Here is a 15603-nt window from a genome sequence, read left to right on the forward strand (position 1 = left end):
CAGGAAGCTTGTTAAAGTATCCCTAGGGATACTCAGTAATGCTGCAACCGAAAGCTCATGAGTCAAGGGGTGCACAACACAATAGAAGAAATCGCGGAGGCCCAACAGCTAGCGCAACATGAAAGGCTGACAAAAATACGAGCTGGCAGGAAAATATTACAGGCAATAGGTGCAGAACTGAATAGATCAAGGAGCCCAATAGAGGCTGAAGTAGAATTATGGACTGAAGTTAGGAACAAGATCAGAAGCAAGTCTCTCCCCAGAAACGTGCATCCAGAATATAATATCAAAAGGAGAAAGGCAAGAGCTAAAGCACTCTTGCAGGAAATCGAGCAGCCCAACCAACTGGCAGCCATAGCTGATGCTGCCTAGGTGAAAGGTAAAGAAGCATATACCGCTATCGTATCAAATTATCAAAGGAAGGTGCAAGACGCTATCGCTATTTTTACCAAGGACCCCTTGGTGGCGGAACAAGCGGCAATTACTCTTGCCATCAGGAGTAATAAGAGGGCCTGCATTGACAGTGATTCGAAATCCGCTGTAAAGTGTTTTGATAAGCGCTATGTAGCTGGAGCTGCAGCTAAACTTTTTCAAAACATTGGGATTATGAAAACTGAAATCCGGTAGTTTCCTGCGCATATGGGGAAAGTGGACGAGACTCGGGTAAACCTCAATGAGGTTGCTCATTACTTCACACGAGGACTTGCTAACCATGACAGTCACAACCGAGACGTTAACCATCAAGCCAGGGAATCTAGAGATCATTTGATATCTTACAATGACATTGCCAAACATTGCTATTTAGGACACAGGCGATTCCTGTTGCCACATTCAAAACTGAACAGGGCTCAGGCAATCTCACGGCGGTTATTGCAAACAGGTACATATCCCACGCCATATCACATTAATAAATATATCCAGAGAGGGAAATTAAGATGTACTGCAACAATTGTAATGGCATCATTGGAATCATACATATACTGGCGGGGTGTCCTGCGACTCTCCCCAACCTCGTTGTCGAATGGACGCAGTGGGAATAAAGGATTCGAAGCCCATTGTTTCAAGACGAACTAAGGGCCGTCCAAAGGGCCCATGATGTCGCTGAAGGGCTTGGCCTGACATTGCCAACGTGGGAGCGGCCCGCCTTGGCTTAACAAGTCGAGCCTCCGGACCTCGTTACAGTAAAAGTTTTCACACACACACACACACCAAACATTTTATGCAGCAGGCAAACTTTTGAATGAAAAATGTGCTTTCAGCGGAGGCGGGGCGAGTACAACGGGGATGGGAGTGTGCAGCGGGAGTATGGGAGAGGAGGGAGGGATTGTTGTAAGGAGTATATATATATATATATATATATATATATATATATATATATATATATATATATATATATATATATATATATTTACTCCATTGGTCAGTGAAGTAAAACCATGGTTGATCGTATCTTGTTCCAGTTTTGGTTATAAGGCTACAAGATTGATCACCTGTGATTTTCGTCGCCGAAAGGAGCTGACATCGGGCAGATGATGAATGCCCACACATTTTTTTTTCCTTTTTTTTGCGATAGTCACGCCTTTTCGCTCTCGCAAACGCTGCAGGTGGTGCACGTTGTACGCGCCACGGAGGACACGGAAGGCGCGTACGCCTGCCGCGCCACGAACGCTGCCGGATCGGACGAGCACACGCTCTTCCTCAGCGTGCTCGGTGAGCTGCGTCCATCCAGCCTGCCAACTCGCCGTAGGATTGCTCCTAATCTGATACCTTGATTATTTAATAAACTTCGCCGAATAGAACATTTCAGTCTGTGCGTAGATGGTCAGAGTATTGGCTTAACAATATCGGTGAAACGAGGTCATTTCATTAACTGAGTTATTTTAACGACCTCATCGTAAGGGTTCATAATACGGCCGGTTCATCTCGCCCACCGCACTGCACGTTGATTAACACGTGGCGCCTGCGACTTTAGCGCCCTCCACCGGCATTGGGCTCCACTTGTTTTCTGCCATATTCGCAACTTGGCGAATCAAACTCGGAAACGCGAACAGCAGGAAATAGTCATTGAGAATTAATTAATTTATTTCTTTCCCTACTTGAATTCATCGTGCATGGTGGCATCCCTCGCAACCAAAACAAACGATTAAACCGCAGAAACCTCTTCTTTCTGAGGAAGCTGCGTTCAGAGTTCGGATCGCTGCTATGGGCAATCATATCATAACGCGTCAAACAATCATAACGCGTTTTCTATCACGACTTTTCTCGTAATCAAGGCAAACGATAAACGCGCATAAACCTGTGTCTCCATTACGCTTGTTCATTCTGTTCATGAAGTTCTCTCACAGCATTAACGCATCCTCTTGGTCTTCAGACCATACGCGTACAACTCTAAAGAGTAAAATGACGTCTGAAATTTGTGCAGTACTGTCCCGCTTGTTTAGGGAAATCACTTCTATAGAAATACGGCAACCCACTCCGGGGCGCTGGCCACGAATGGGGCCGGTGAGAAAAACAATAAATGTACGTTAAAAAAAACCCTGCATATTCAGAAATTAAAAGATGGCCAATGTAGATTTGCAGTTAATAATGGTAGCAAACAAGTATTACCCTGAAGGAAATTAGAACGGCAGAAATGTTAAATTTGGCGCGCTGCTCTTATTGGCTCAATACACGCGGTTGCGCTAAATCCGGGGAACATGTTGATGACCCTGATGGCTGAAAGACAGCAGCCTAAAAGGAGGAGAAAAATTATATTTATTAGTCCCAAAGGGGCCCGCACCTCTTTTGTGGTCCCCTGGCCCACCACATTCTTCGTATGCTGCGCCACAAGTGGCAGCAATAATCCCGTCTACTGTTTTTGATGGTAGCTTTGGAATGGGTAATATATTTTTGCAAGTGGAGGTCGCGTTGTTTATTCGACAGATAGGCTCCCTAATATTTACTGCTTAAAGGCCTAAGTTAAGACAACGTGTATGATGTGATGTCAATAATAGTTGTATTTGTGCTTTCCCTATAAACTAAACTACTTGTTTACAATTAAATCGCAACACGGGCACTTTTTTTTTAACCCAGAATAGGATGTCGTCATTTTGAAATTTCATTGACCGTCTTGTCACCGGTATAGGGGAGGGGGGGGTGAAGTTTGCTTAGAAATTGATCAATGATTTTAAATAACCAATAAGCGAGATACCGAAACCGAAACGCGTAGCTGGTTCGTGTGCTGTCACAATGAGTCGATGACGTCACATCCTACACTACCGAAACGTAAACACGAAGAACGCGTGCTAAACATGCAGTAGACGTGGCACTAACGCCAAAGAAGCGAATCTGATGATGTCTTCTGACGACACAACGAGTTTTTAGAGATTTTTCGAACTAGACGGCGGCAATTTCAGTGACGATTTCAGTGACAGTGGCAGTGTACTCTCTGACGTCACAAACAGAGGAACACAGAGGGGCCAATAAAAAGTCATGAGTCGGGAGCACGCAACCAATCTTTAAAATTTAAAAGGAAAACCAAATCACTTGCAGCCATAATGTTTGGCACTGATAATTAAAGTGCAAAAGAGAACCTATTTACAAAATTTTATTGAGGCCAGTGGACATCGAAAAATCGCCAGAGTTTCCCTTTAAGAGGGATGCCTAAGAGTCGGGTGTCGCAGGCAGAATTCATTATTGGAATAGACCGTCAAAGGTAAATTAAACCAAGAAGAAAGGAAAATAAGCAGTGTGACTGGTACACGCGTATTAAATGATTTGTATGTGTGTATGTAAAGGGAATAAAGCTACGAGAAGACAAAATTTAGCACTCAGACGTCACACAAAAAAACTAGTTTCCCGTAGCTTCGTTTGCATGAACTCGGCGTGAGTGGATCGAGCCGGTTGTTGTGCTGGCCTGTCCCAACCATACCGTATTTGCACGAATCTTGTCAAGCGGGTTGGGCTCGTCAGCATACCGCTGGGTTGACGGCACTCGCCTCGACGATCGATTGGTGCGCCCCTTGAGCATGTACGCGAGACCAATGTCCACACCTCGACCCGACTCGTCCAGACTTTTTCGGATTCACGTACACATTTCTTGTGGCAATGCATGCAACCCTGTTAGGACGCTCAAGCATGTATGCCCCGCAATAATACGGCACATGGATTTTCAAGGGGACGCAAAGCAGAACAATTTGCAGAACCCTTCACTCTTCTGGACCTCGATCCTCTCTTCCTTTCACCTACATGAGGAGAAGAGAGCATGCCAGCAAAGACCTCATTGCAAGCATCTAACACGCACTACGTCTCGTGCCAACGCAGTGCCGCCCCGCCTAGTGACCGACAAGAAGCAGCGGGTCTGGCGTCTGTCCCACGGAAGCGACGTTCAGATGGAGTGCTTCGTGTTCGGGCGGCCGACTCCTCGCATCATCTGGTACAAGGACAACCAGGTCAGTGGGTCATCGTCGTCCTCTTTCATAGCTTTTCTTTACTGCGTTAGCATTAGGAGGGTCAAAGTGAAAAAACTATATATATATAAATATATATATATATATATATATATATATATATATATATATATATATATATATATATATATATATATATATATATATATATTGCAGCGTCACACCACCATCGGTTACATTTTGCTGCTCCTCGAAGAGGCAGGACGTGTGTCGAGTGAGCTCCTGAACAACACTTTGAAATATTCTCGACGACCAGATTCTTCTTTGTCACCATAAAGAAAGGCCATGTGGTGGTGGGATGGCACCATTTGGAATTCATAAATGTAGCTCGATGCTCTAACAAATAGGCCACAGCGATATCTCCTTGTACACGGCTATAGGATATTCGTCAGTCGAACGAAAACCAAACGTGCATGAAAACGTGGCGTGAGTTGGCAGGCTTCTGCACGCTTGAATCATCTGACTGCGGGCGGGAAATGCAAGCACGAAAGGACCTCGTTGCAAAAGGTGCTATTTCTGTCGATATTTTGTCAGTTGACAAAACACAGGATGCGCACGGAAGCGTGGTGCAACCTGGCGTGAGAGTTTAGACGCTTCTGCATCCCTTTGGTGACGTCGCCTGGTGGCACACTGAAAAGAGTTGTTTGAATGAGGCCTGAGCGTGAAAGAGGCCCGCGAATACACGCAAAGTGCCTCGAGCGGCCAGTCGCGCGGCAATTTTGCGTGCATTTGCGGGCTTCTTTCAGGCTCGGAAAAACACTTTTATGTAGCACGTATTGAGGAACAGAAAGCTGTATCGAGAGCTTTTCATGTCGCTCTACAATTTTCTCGTCGACGCTTTTCATCGAATTATAATATTTAGGAAGTGTATTAATCAATCATGACTAATTAACTAATTAGGTGGGATTAAACAATTGTTTGAGTATCTCTCAGCGACTGCAAACAACATTACCTTTATTCTTTCCAGCTACGTGGCATTTGCATATTTTAAACCTCTGGCTAAAGTTAGCTGGGACACCCTGTATGTGGAGGTGGTACGCCAAGCAAACACAAACTCCTAGCACTCCCTTGTCAAGACTGATTTAATAATGAGGATACACGTTATTGCGTTGCCTAAACAACACTTTGCTTAACTTCTGACAAAAGTTTTTAATTGCTAACGCATGCAGCCACTTCTCATCAAATTATGCTAGCATCCTTATGCTATCCTTAAATATGATGATATAAAAAAAACTAAAATTTCGTTTACGAACTGATGCATTTATGTAATGCATGTCGATGATCTAGCTGGTACATGAGTCGAAAAACAAACAGTGCTAAAAAACAACACTTTGCTTAACTTCTCACAAAAGTTTTTCATTGCTAACGCATGCATCCACTTCTCATCAAATTATGCTAGCATCCTTATGCTATCTTTAAATATGATGATATTAAAAAAAACTAAAATTTCGTTTACGAACTGATGCATTTATGTAATGCATGTCGGTGATCTAGCTGGTACATGACTCGAAAAACAAACAGTGCTAAAAACGGGGCCAAACAAACACAAAAAGCTCACTATCATGCGTGTCTTCTCGTTTGCAGGCCATACCTATTGCAGGCCAATTAAGTGGAGATAACCGTTGCATTCCAGCTTGATCTTCTAGTGAGTGGTACTGCCACGGCTACGTACGGAAGAGGGCAGGCACTACTTTGCAAGTCGCCTGTCACTCAGTCGCCCTTTCGGCGTTGTGGGCATGCTATATTATTCTAGATTTAAAAATACAAGGAACGAAGCTTTGGGCTAGAACTTCGATAGTATCATATGATGAAAGTTTCACTCACTCTTGGTGACCTGCTGTCCGACTTGTTTGAAGAGGTGTTTGGAAGTAACTTGCGATCATGGTATTGTAGTCATCACGCGACGCATATTGTTATTTAATCACACTGGGGGATTGATGAGGCCGACAGTCCGAAGCAGGGCTGCTTCCTGTTGAGAAGCCTTTGTGAAGACTACGGCGTCCGTTGCTCGCAGTAAAACGAGGGCCAGCAGCTCCGAGAGGTTTGAAAGTGTCATGTCTTCTGACACCCGTCTATTCTGAAAATTGCCGAGACGTTTATAGTTAGGATGGGCTCTCCACAGCAAGCAGCACGTGTAACGACGAGCTAGCTGAGCACCAACTAGGCGACTGGCCAATGGACGTCTAGTGTTGAGCGAGCGGGCAGTGACGGGACGCTCTCCCTATGTCCATAATTTTCCGCCAAATTTGTTCTTGACGCCTTTTATATGCCCCCGCCCCTCCTCGTATCCATCACCCCACTCCGCTTTTTAAAGTTCTTTTCCGTTACTCACTGTTGCACTCTACCATTCACCGGGTTTTTGAACGGCGCGGCGGCCCCTGACATGTCTATATTTTTGTTTCTGCGTGGACTTCGAGTCCGTTCACCTACCTGCGCTCCCACCTGTACTGGCGGTTTCGTAGCTTCCGTGTCCCAGCACCCCCGTCCTTGATATCCTTTGCGGTCCACAAATCAGCGTTCTGTAGGTCTTTCTTTCTTGTCCTGCTTTTCGCCCTGTTTTCATTCTAACTAGCGTCTACAAACTAGCCTAACGGGAAACTGTTCTCAAGTTTATTAGCCCAATTAAAGTCAGAGACAAGGGAAAGGAGAAGAAAAAATTAGGGGTGTGTGCTTATTATGCGTATCCTAAACAAGTAAGTCTCAGTATTCTCAGAATGCTTTTCTACCGGGCAGCGTGGTCGACAACACAATCAAGTACCGGTAATGAGAATCTCTTCGACCACACGAAGGCCTGGTGGAAAGCAACAACGCCCCCAAATGTTAATTCTCGCGCTCGTCCCACCTTTATCTGTTGGTGGACTTCTTTAGCACTGATCCCTCCTCAGCAGTTATGGTCAACACGATCAGGAATGACGTAGAGGTGCGCCAATGAGTGGGGCCGCAATGTTCTGTGCATTGGAGAGGCAAGAGACGAACCCCCCGCACCCTCCCCCCCCCGCCCCCTCGGACCGCCACTATCCTTCGCCTTCCTTTCACAATCAAGCTTCCCCTTTCATCCATGTCTCTCTTGTGGAGCCCACCTCCCGAAACTTGTCTTTCCGTGGGAAAGGGTCGTCAGAAAATTACGCGGGGGGGGGGGGGGTCGACCCCCCAATCCCTCCCTCCCCCCTGGCGACGCCAATATGAGCGGGGGTGAGTAATTAGATTGGCAAAAGCTGCTTGAATACAATCTTTAAGTGTCTTCCTATATAATACCCGTTAAAAATTATACCACCTGTTTTATATACAGGGTGTCCCAACTATCATGCACAAGAGTTAAAAGTATGTAAATACCGCATAGCTGGACGGAACCAGCGTGATGTTGTTCGTGGTAGCTTGGAGATACTTGGATTATTTGTTTGCATTCTGCCTAATTACATATATAGTCGTAATGAGCTAATCAATTTCTCAAATAATATAATTAGATGAAAAGTGTCAACGAGACAATTGTAGAGCAACATGAAGAACTCCCGATACAAGTTTCGGTTGCTCAATACGGACTACATAAAGGTGTTTTTCCGAGCGTGGTAGAAGCCCGTGAATACACACAAGATTGCCGCGTGACTAGCCGCGCGAGGAATTCAATTTGCATTCAATGTAGGGCACACGTTGCAATTGCGATATTGAAGCGCAGCAGTAGCGACACCTGCTGTCTTAAAAAGAATTGTAAATTGAGTATCACGCTCGAGATCTCCTTCCTTAAAATTTGCTAATTTTTTTATTGGCGTACCAGTTAAGAACACCTTGAACTACGAGAGCAAGGCTTTTGGGAAACCTAACTAGAATTCGTCTGTATTTCTAGTTCATTTTTAGAACAGATATCTTTGGAGTCGTGCGAGTGTTAGGATTTCTGCTAAGGAGGCATGAATTCCATATTGCCACTCGGCTTCAGTTTTACAATTGCAGTATGTGCAACAAAGCTAAAGAATAAAATAATATTTAGTGAATCTTTCTAATTAGCCGCCTTGACATTTCAGTTTGTCATGCAAGTAACGTCAGCCTCTTCGGGGAACCATGCTGAAATTTAGTCGGGGAATGAAGCGCGAGAAATACAGGGACAAAAAAAAAATACGGAACAGTAGACGAGCGCTGACTTATACCTAATCGTAGGCGTATCTACCGGAGGGGCAGGCGCGTGACTTAACCCCCCCTCCCCCCCCACACACACAATCAGAAATGGCGGGGGGGGGGGTCATCCCCGCCCCTCTTTGAAAGCCGGGAATACGGCGTCTGGAGTCCCAGCTCGGATGACTTGAGTCTAAAGAAAGCCACTTGAAGCCCTCATAGTGTGGGTATGGCCTCTCCACCAGTTGCACGTGGAGCCGCATTGGTTCATAACTGCACTCATCACCAGTATGTATATAGCACACAGGGGCTGCTCGGTTCCAGCGGGCAAATGTCCCCACCTCTGCAAATCTGTAGTACAGTCTTTCGAGTCTTGATATGTTGAATAATTCGGGCTACTTGGTCGGTCAATAGTGCAATTGAGGTTCCCAGTACTTGCAAGACTGTTTTCATTTATTTGGCCGTGAAAGGGGTTCTCGCGGTTAAATTGAAGCAGCACGAAGCGTTCGATTCTCGTTGCCAGCGCTCTTCATCACGTCAGCGTTGTAGCAGCGAGTGCTCGTGGTTATGGAGTCAAATGTGTTTAGAATTTACCTGTGCGCGCGTGACACCATGCTTGTCATAGGCGCTTCTACATGTTCAGCGGGAGGCATGCCCCTACCCCCACAGTTAGAAGTGGAAGGAAAAAGTTGGCCATTTGCGCCCCCCCCCTACACACGCAGACACACTTCTGAAAGTCGGCACTGTCTGCTGCATACTGATAAATATAACAAAACAACAGGTGATGCCAAGTTTTCTTTCGCAGTTGTGCTCACATAGATACGATTTGATTTGATTAGATACGATTTCTTCATTACGTATCCCCTGCTTCGGCAGCTAGGATTGTTTTTCTGGCGTCGCCTCCACGTGCTGTAGCAGATAACGCTCTGGTAGCCGCACTAAGCATTAAAGGGTTACCGTGCTTTGCGGTGCGAGACGCCTGCAGGACGTGCCTTTCAAGCGTGCATTGCTGAGAAAGCTGTCGCTGGGCAGTCCAAAACAATTGTTATCTATCATTCCGTGTTTGTTGGGGCCGTCTAACCTAACCATCTTTGAAAACACAAAATCAGATTTGCTATTTACAATCTACCGGTCTTTAATCAGCGTTACTATATTGTTGCAATTTTCTAGCCAGATTTAGTTACTTTTTTGTCTGTTTAGGGCAAAGTTTTCAATTTAGCAATCAGTGACATTTTTATTGACTTGAATGAACAATTGATGTTAATTTAAAGACATAACTTAGAAAGGTAGATTGAAAAATGGCCTTCTAGAACGTAGTTTAATGTTCAAAAGGTACATGTAAGTGGCCGAAACTCGCTGTACGACGCATAGGCTGCGAGACCATGATAAGCCAACGGTTGTCTTCACACTGGTAGCCTCCACATTGTGATTGTGCTTCACAGCACAGTGGTCACCATAGCCTTGACACTGCGGTAAAAACAATTGAAATTTCTTTATTATTTACAAAACCTATTTGAATGAGTTTAAAGGCTGCAGGCTCAGCGGTGTCACTAAATCCATTCGTTTGGTAGACGCTTGGCAAGCGTGTCATACAACTAATTTACCAAAACCAAGTGGAATAACTTTTCTGCTCAGATTTGGAGCACAGCAGACGAATAAGGCATATCGATTGTGTAAAAAAAGGCGTAAATATCGGAACGGCTTAACTCGTTCACCTACGACTGAACAGATTGCTTCCGTTTCTCACGCCTTTCGGACCAATTAGTACATCGCGGCGACTTTCAGGTAGATCAAGGGCGAAAGTATGGTAGTTAACCTGTAGAAAGCTCGGGTAATTGTCATTGCCATGTTAGCAACATACAGCCAAGCGCGTTCAACAGAATCTAGTTCTGCTACCACGAATGTCGAGAAGCACAAAACATTTCCGGATAATATGCAGACTAAGCGCATTTTCACGCTAGGAAAACTACGTTGCTTGTATTCTTTTGAATTGCGCTGTATTTGTAGCCTTCCAATCTGAAGCTAATGAAAAAGTTAAGCTGTCGTAATCCTTTATGTAAATATTAGCGGTAGGTGATCGAATATCGACTTTTTCGAATACGAATATTATACGAATAGTAAGAATTCAATATTGAATTGAATATCGAATAGAAAAGCGTGGACGCACATATTTACAGCAGGAATACTTATTTCGGCGTAATTAGGAACACGCTTGTACTGAATAGACAGTGAAGAACTACGCACAATGAGGATCGTCCCAAACAGAAGATCACTACAAACAGGGTCGTTGCTTGGGCTATTTAATGATCCATGATCAAAAATAACATACAGCGCGAAGGACAAGGACTGCGAGAGACGACATGCACAGCGCTGTGTATGTTGGCTCTATTGTTGGAAGACAGCGCTATGTATGTCGTCTCTCGCAGTCCTTGTCCTTCGCACTGTACCTTATTTTTGATCACTGCAATTGTCATGAAAAAGAACTGCACGAATAGTCGCTCGAGAAGCAAACAAGCTTTCTAAGAATGACAGGCTGCTGCATGATCAACGTTCCAAAAACACAAAATAAATAGTTGGAAAAAACGTATCGGAAGTTATCGAAAAGTTCGAGATATGTGTGGGCCCTAGACACAACAAAATGCCTGTTACAAACAAAACATCACTGGTTGTAACTAACGTAACAGATTCAACTGCTACACGGCTAGACTGCAAGAAAGACAAATTGGCAGGCCAGAAGAAAGAGGAACTGGTGGTCATGTTTTGCACGAAAAGAAGAGGGGTTCGGTTTTGTGAGAACGCTCGCTTTGTTAGCCAGAACCATATGAAACGAGCAGACAATGAAGAAAAGGAAAGCATAGGGGAAATTATTTCTAGTGTTTGAATGAAGTGTAAAAACGAGGAACTAAAGCGAAGTGGAAGAAAAAGCAAATTGCTGACGGTGAGCGCCGAACCCACATCCTCCAAATTACGCGCGTGTTGCATTACTCGTTGTGCTATACGGCGACGACGACAGTTCCCGCGTCCTTGCATTCTTGACTATTCATGTATGTGCACATGATCTAACCCGAGGGATGTTAACGAGCGTCACACTTCCACCGCAAAACCGAAAACAGAGCTCGCATTACCAATCTTGTTTCTGCATTGCGTCAGAAACTTTGTCGCTGTTTTACTTCTGATAATTGTCATTTGCGATACCTTGTTCAGTAGGTGGAGAACAGTAACCCAACTTTAACAGTCGGTTGTTGTCAAATATCAGGTTAGTTTTGATATTCGAGAATACCGAATAGTTCATTTTTGAAGAAAAATGAAATATTACTCACTGGGTATTCGTATTCGTAACTTGGACTATTCGCCCACTCTATAGCAAATGCGCTACTACAGCTAAAGCCGTCAATGCCCTGCTGGTAAATTCACTGTTTCCTTTCAGCTGCACAAACATTAGACCAACATGGCTCAGCTAGGTAAACGACCCACTTCACATTAGCTTATATTGTAGTGTTTCAGGACACGCACGTTCTACAATGTCCACTTCACAGATATAGCGACAATTTTAGTAACTTTTTGTCGCTTCAGCGACGTGCTTCAGAAAACATTGGCAACACTAAACTGTAATCGTTCATAATGTGCGATTGAAATCCAGATCTGTCGATGACAAAGATAACGTTCACTGGCACATATTCTAGCCTTTCTAACTGCAATGCAAATCGGGCAAGCTGCAAAGGAGGCGACCTTTACAGCACGTGCCGCCTGGGCCCACTCTCAGTATGCTTCGCCCAGTCATGAACCACTGTGTAAGCTCCAATGAATATTTTACAATAAATCAACATGTAATTTACACATTAGATAAAAGTATGTGTCATTGTTTATTGGCCTGCGTCCCCTTAAGAGGAAGCTTTAGCTCGAGTGCTCCTATCTAAATACATGTAAAAGGATAATTCGTTTTTCTCGGCAACCACTGCACCAAATTTGACGGGGTTTGCTGCACTTAAGAGAAACACTTAAAATCTAGTGACTGTTGGTTTCGAATTTTCGATTTAGGTTGTCAATTTTTTTATAAAAAGTTGGCAAAAAATCGCAAATTTTCAGAAAACGAAACTATCAAGTTTAGAACTCCGTAACCCAGCAAGAAAAAATGATATCGCAATTCTGTGAATTGTATCTGATAGCACATATAAAGCGGACAAAATTGATATGTTACACATGAACCTCAAAAAATGTGTCAATGTGTTATTACAACTTTTGCAGAACCCTCGTGATTACCGTAACGAATTCACGTAACATATAAAATGGCATATCAAATTTGTGCGCTTTGAATGGTCTAATGGATGCCGTTTATAGAATTGCGATATCAGTTTTTGATGCAGAGCTATTAGTTTGTAAACTTCGTGCTTCTATTTTTTTCAAACTTCTGAATTTGTGAAAATCTTTTTAACAAAATTCAAGCCCTAAATCAAAATTCCGCTTCCAACAGTCACTAGAATTTAACTTTCTCTCTCAAATACAACAAATTTCATTAGAATCGGTCCAGGGGTTATCTCAGAAAAACGTTTTTGCGTGTTTACATGTATTTGAATAGGCCGCGTCGGAGTTGGGCCCGAGCTAAAGCTTCCTCTTAAGGCGGCATCTACCTAACCTCCCTCCCACCCGCGCTACGCGGCGGCTCGCTCGGCTCACACTTGGCAGGGGCCTTCCGTTTCGGGCTTTGTGGTAAAGCATACGAAAAACGAACATGTACTGCAAAACTCAAAGGGGAAACTACGTACTGGTTTACGGTAATGCAGCTTCCGTTGTCGGCGGGGCGTCCTTGCCGACAGGAATGTGGTCGCAGAGCGATTCCAGGTGGCACGTACTGGAATGAGCACTTTCCGATATATGTATATATATATATATATATATATATATATATATATATATATATATATATATATATATATATATATATATATATATATATATATATATATATATATATATATATATATATATATAGTTCTGTATATAGTTGATTCTGACGAAGGTCGTGCCACGGGCGAAACGTTAAAAACATTAAAGATGCAATTTTCGTAAGTGTGCACCTTCGCTTCTAAAACTACCTATGCACCGGAGCTACAGAACTTCTCATTGAATTATATATATATATATATATATATATATATATATATATATATATATATATATATATATATATATATATATATATAGACAGAGAGAGAAAGAGATGGCTTGTCCCCTCAAGTGGAAAAGTTTTTGGCACGTCACTGTCCCTGAATTTTTATTGCAGCAACCTCATCTTTCTATGAAGGATGCTCAATGTCATATCACATTTCCAAATGACAAAGATCAAAGTGACCTGCTTCGTCCTAAAAACACACGTTAACACGCATGCGTTTGCACTGGAACTTCGATAACACTGCTCACACAGCTATTACGGTCAAACCCATTGAAACAGTTACAACAGGAGCTTAACGCAAGAAATGCAAAAAAAATTAACAATAGGATTGACTAGCATGCCTTTCTTATATACATAAAGGCAGATGCGTACGAGGACAATATCTTACGTGTGAAACCGCAATAATGCATGACGCCCGAGAAGCACGGAAAAGAAGGTGCACTCAATGTGTCCTCTGAGGTAGTCACTCTCAGCGTAAGTAAAACGGACGGCTTGCTGACGCAACTGTCATCCGCCTTCCTGATAAGGAACGCTTCCACAATCTCACGTTCCGCTTTGCTTCTTGTTTTCTTTAGAAACTGGGTGCTTTGAAAGGTAGGCACGCACCCGAGTCATTTGCTAAAGGGCTTCCCGGTTTCGTGCGCATGTTCAAATTGTGTTCCTTTGACCTTTCATTAAACCATTTTCCGGTCAGTCCTATATACTGGCGTCCACAGCTCCCAGGAATATCATAGATAGCATTGAACGTGCATTGTGTGTAGCGAGTTCTTTGTCGCGTCATACAAAAAGACACTGATTCTTTATTCGTCATTGGACGCACCTTAGACAATTTACAAAGGGCCGAAAAAGCTACTCGGACATTGTGCTTTGACGCTAATCTAAGATTATGCGATACCCAGTGAACATAGGCAATTACAGAAACATTATTCCTACTTATTTTTGTCACCGCTCTTCTTTCCGTCTTTACTTCCCCTTTCCCTTCCCCTAGTGCAGGGTAGTAAACCGGAGGCTTTAACTCTGGTTAACCTGCTTGCCTTTCTCTCATTTGCATCTCTCTCTCTCTCTCTTTCTTCCTACTACTTTGTGCTGCATCTTTGACTTGAGGCCTCTTAATTCTTTGCAAAAGCGCTTTGCAATCACCTGAAATTACGTGTGACACGCTTGCTTGAGCCGGAAGATTTGATTTCGAATGCTACCTGGCATGACATATGCACAAGACTTGCTCAGAGCTGAGTTAAGACAGTATGTTATCACACGCCGCTTCACTAACCTGGAATGAGCCCGGTCAAAATGTAATAGCGCCTTCTTTGACCTAGGACGGTACTCCCAACAACCGTGGTGATGAGTGAAACGCAGCCTAATTCCTAGTAATTGAAGTTTTGGGTTGGCTGGCAGTTCATACCTGTATCTTAGTGCCTCGCTTTCATCCTTAACAGCGCACACAATATTACCAATCATCTGGAGGAGGTTCACCCCCACCGCACTTTTCAATATAGTCAGATAGTCATTCACACATCTACATATCTTCACGATATTCCTGGATATTTCTTCACCCAATCAGTAAGCTGACATGGCGGCTTTCTTGGACCGCCACCACATACTCGCAAAATTGCAAATGCATTGCATGGGCTTCTGCACGCTACTGGCCACTCTGTATTCGAAGCGCTAAAGTTGCAATATAGCTGCGAAGGACAACCAAAAGTATTAGTCAATAACTTCGGCAGCTGCACTTCACGTTTCATGGGGGCGAAATGCGAAAACACCCGTGTACTTAGATTTAGGTGCACGCTAAAGAACCCCAGGTGGTCTAAATTTCCGGAGTCCCCCACTACGGCGTGCCTCATAATCAGAAAGTGGGTTTGGCACGTAAATGCCCATAAT

General features: G+C 43.7%; 1 protein-coding gene across 6 annotated transcripts in view; it reads left to right on the forward strand.

Moving 5' to 3' along the window:
- LOC135913489 (hemicentin-1-like) overlaps window positions 1-15603 on the forward strand; it is a 708068-nt gene that overhangs the window by 490480 nt on the left and 201985 nt on the right. For all 6 annotated transcript variants that reach the window (XM_065446058.2, XM_065446055.2, XM_065446056.2 and 3 more), the window contains 2 exons: window positions 1605-1710; window positions 4303-4430. In XM_065446058.2, the coding sequence (XP_065302130.1) occupies window positions 1605-1710; window positions 4303-4430 (234 nt within the window). The remainder of the gene's footprint in view (window positions 1-1604; window positions 1711-4302; window positions 4431-15603) is intronic.

Source organism: Dermacentor albipictus, unplaced genomic scaffold, assembly GCF_038994185.2.
Source record: "Dermacentor albipictus isolate Rhodes 1998 colony unplaced genomic scaffold, USDA_Dalb.pri_finalv2 scaffold_14, whole genome shotgun sequence".
Taxonomy (NCBI): domain Eukaryota; kingdom Metazoa; phylum Arthropoda; class Arachnida; order Ixodida; family Ixodidae; genus Dermacentor; species Dermacentor albipictus.